General features: G+C 37.8%; 1 protein-coding gene across 1 annotated transcript; it reads right to left on the reverse strand.

The window, feature by feature from the left end:
* Positions 1–202: 202 nt before the first annotated feature.
* On the reverse strand, positions 203–802 carry LOC108754282. The gene has a single exon (XM_018496479.1). It carries the CDS (start codon positions 800–802, stop codon positions 203–205), a length of 600 nt encoding a protein of 199 aa, XP_018351981.1.
* Positions 803–3323: the final 2521 nt, after the last annotated feature.

Raw genomic sequence — 3323 nt, forward strand, 5'->3', positions numbered from 1 at the left:
TGAGTCGTCTTTTATATTTCCTTTGCTTGCTATCTCTTTCATTATAAGGAAATATTGTTGTATAGATTCTTCCTTCATACGTCTTCTCCTAGTCAGTTGTCGGTGGAGATCCGCATCTGTAATCTTAACGTCGAATTCCTCTATCAGAGCTTTCTTTAATTTCCTCCAGGTGGTAATACCTGTCTCACTTTGTATGTATAGTTTAGCCAAACCGGTAAGCGACTTTTTGCCAAACACTAGTTTTTAAAAGTGTTGCCGTATCTTCAAATTCTTCTATCCATTTGCGGACTGGCAAGCTTTTTTCTCCATCAAACTGTCGGACTGCATTCTCAATATCACGGAAACCGAATGAGAATCGATATCCCGCTGATTCTGTTGTGTTAGTTCTAATAACATTCTGTTTTTCTTGTATCTCTTCACGCTCAGATTCCTCTTCGTCATCTTCTTCAGCTTCATCCTCGTCTTCTTCCTTTCCAGCAGCTTCTTCGATTATTGCCAAATCTCGCAATCCTTCTATTATTCTGTTTGCTAGCTCTCCCTTTTCACCTGAATAATCAAGGCATAAGAGACTACACGTTGCAGCCAAATCTTTCTCGTCAAAATCTCTTCTGAGTGAGGATACTTTATTCTTATACTCATCTGAATCAGCGTCAAAAATGAATCCTTCGAATTGCCTCAAGCGTTTGCGATTCCGCCGATCACCTTCTTGATTGTAAACAATCCGGTGTAGAATTCTCGCCACCTTAACAGGCGCTTTCGTAATATTTTTCTCTACTCTACCGATATTTCCTAGAGTCGTCATGACGTCAGTGATTATGCTTTCGTCGTCCTTCAAGATCTTTCGTCGTCCTTCCTCGTTTCGTCTTTTTCGCGTATCGTTTTTCCGCGCGTCGTCTTTTCGCGCGTCGTCTTACTACGCGTCGTCGTTGCACGCGTCGTCGTCGTACGCGTCGTCTTCGTATACGTCGTCTTTACTCGCGTCGTACCTTTTTTCGATAGCGTCCTATCGTCGTCGATTTTCGTCGTCTTGCGTTTTTTTATAACCTTGATCCTGTAACTTCTATCTATCCCGGACGAGCCCCCATTTATGTGGAAAGCTTATAAAAAAAACGCACATAACACCTCGTTGTTTGATAGATCTAGAATATATATTTCAGTATTGATACAACCACGGGATGGATGTCCATATATCTCCTATCTCTCGTATCTCTCGTCGCGCTTCTCGCTGCTCATCTTGCTGCTCGCCGTGTGTCTTCTCCCTCTCTTGTTTTTTTCTTTTTTCCTCCGCGCCCTCTTTCCGCTTCGTCTCCATTGCCTCCAGACTTCTTACCTCTGTCTGCTCTTGAGCCGCGGGCGGTTTAAACTTAGAATCAGGCTCCCACATTAATTGACTCTGCTCTTTCTCGCTGTCCAACGATGAAATAGTCTTGATATCTTTAGACGATTTATGATTTTTATTGCGACGTGACTACATGCTTTGCAATTTTTAAATATTTTTTGACGTTTTATACAATATTTATTGCGACATGAATATATACTTTATAATTTTATTCTTAGAGTTCATGCAACATTTAAATATTTTATATTAATTTTAAAATTTTGTGATTCAAAATTTGGCTGATGAAAACTTATCGTTATAAGTGTAGTAGAAGTATAGTCGAAACATTCCATATGTTATCTATACAATATCGAATATTAATTTGTAATGTAAAGTGAAATATTATACGCATATTTTTAAATTAGATCTTTGTTTTGCTCATTTTTTAACTTATCTACTTTTTTAATTTTTGAAATAAGTATCTTTGTTAAGAATTGATAAGAAACACTGCATTTACGTTACTTCCAACTTATATTGATAAGCATCACAATTGCATATTATATCCATTTTAATTGATAAGAAGTACCGCACTTGCACGTTATTTCCATTAAAAAGTTGACAGTATCAACCCACTGTACAATTCATAATCAATGCTACTGGCTTACTGTACATAAGAGCACATCTATTTCTGACATAGTGTTACATTAATAAAATGCGTTATAACTACTTTTTTCACATTAACAACATATGCACACAAAACAATGCGTCAGAAAATCTATTTCCTGCATAGCATCGCATTAATAAAACGCAATTAACATCTTATTAAAACATTATTCATGTCAACATTGAAATTAGCTGCTCTACAATGAAAATAAAATAAATAAAATTTTATAAACGTAATAATTTCTTTATTGACGCTTTGTTTTTAAATGTCCAAAATATTTCGTATATTCTTTGATATAAAAGTATTTAAATGATTTTAGCAATTTTACAGAGTCACTATTGTTATTGGTACTATTATTATTATTATTGTACTGTCTATTATTATGAAAAAAATATTAGAAATCCGAAATATTTATTATTTCGTATTGAAAAATGAACTTTTTTAAACCCTTGCAGTTTTGCTGTATATTCCATTGGAGTGGGATATAGGCTACTAGGGAGAGGGGAGAGGTACGAGGGTGGTCCCAGAAGTACCCGATCTAACAAAGAAAACACAAAAAATTTGGGAAAAAATATCTTTATTTCTCAACATAGTCCTCTCCTTTTAGCTCGATACACTTTTCCCAGCGATGTTCAATAGCTTCGATGGCCTGTTTATAGTAAGAACCGTTGAACTCCTCAAATAGCCATTAACCGCAGACTCCACCTCTTCATTGTTGGTAAATCTTATACCACCGAGCCATTTTTTCAAGTTTGGAAAGAGAAAATAATCCGAGGAATAATAATGGACTCAGTTCGCATAGGGCCACAGATATCGGTGTGCACAATTTCCAGTAACTCGGACTTTCGTCCCGTCCTTTTCGGAAAGGGAGCGCGTGTCATCTTTCCGCGAGCACAAACCTCGCACGCTAAATCGCTCGTCGCGTCGTCTAGTTCGATACCTCGAACGTCGCCCGCTCGGACACACTTCACTAGATCGCGAACATTTAAATGTCCCATCTTTTGATGCCAGGTTTTTAAAGTTCGATCTTCATTTTCCTTGATCGCCGCGCAACACTCAGACCTTGACTCGCGGATGTAATAAAGTTCATTCTTTCGATCCGCGATCAGAACTGTCTTGTTATTGCGTTTGTCCACGATTTTTGCCGTAAGCTTATCGAAAATTACTTTATATCCACGGTCAGTAATTTTTCCGACTGAGAGTAAGTTCGTTCTTAACTCCGGAACGTGTAATGTGTCTTTCACGCTCACTCGTTTTGTTACGCCGTTGACATCGCCCGTAAACGAAATTGTTCCGCGAGCCTTGATTTCCGCGGAGGCCTTTGTAGCAAGGTTCAACGTT

Source organism: Trachymyrmex septentrionalis, unplaced genomic scaffold (genome assembly GCF_001594115.1).
Source record: "Trachymyrmex septentrionalis isolate Tsep2-gDNA-1 unplaced genomic scaffold, Tsep1.0 scaffold79, whole genome shotgun sequence".
Lineage (NCBI taxonomy): Eukaryota > Metazoa > Arthropoda > Insecta > Hymenoptera > Formicidae > Trachymyrmex > Trachymyrmex septentrionalis.

Bases quoted from the DNA above. Each gene is read 5' to 3' on its own strand.
- LOC108754282 (XM_018496479.1), bottom strand. From the start codon at position 802: ATGACGACTCTAGGAAATATCGGTAGAGTAGAGAAAAATATTACGAAA.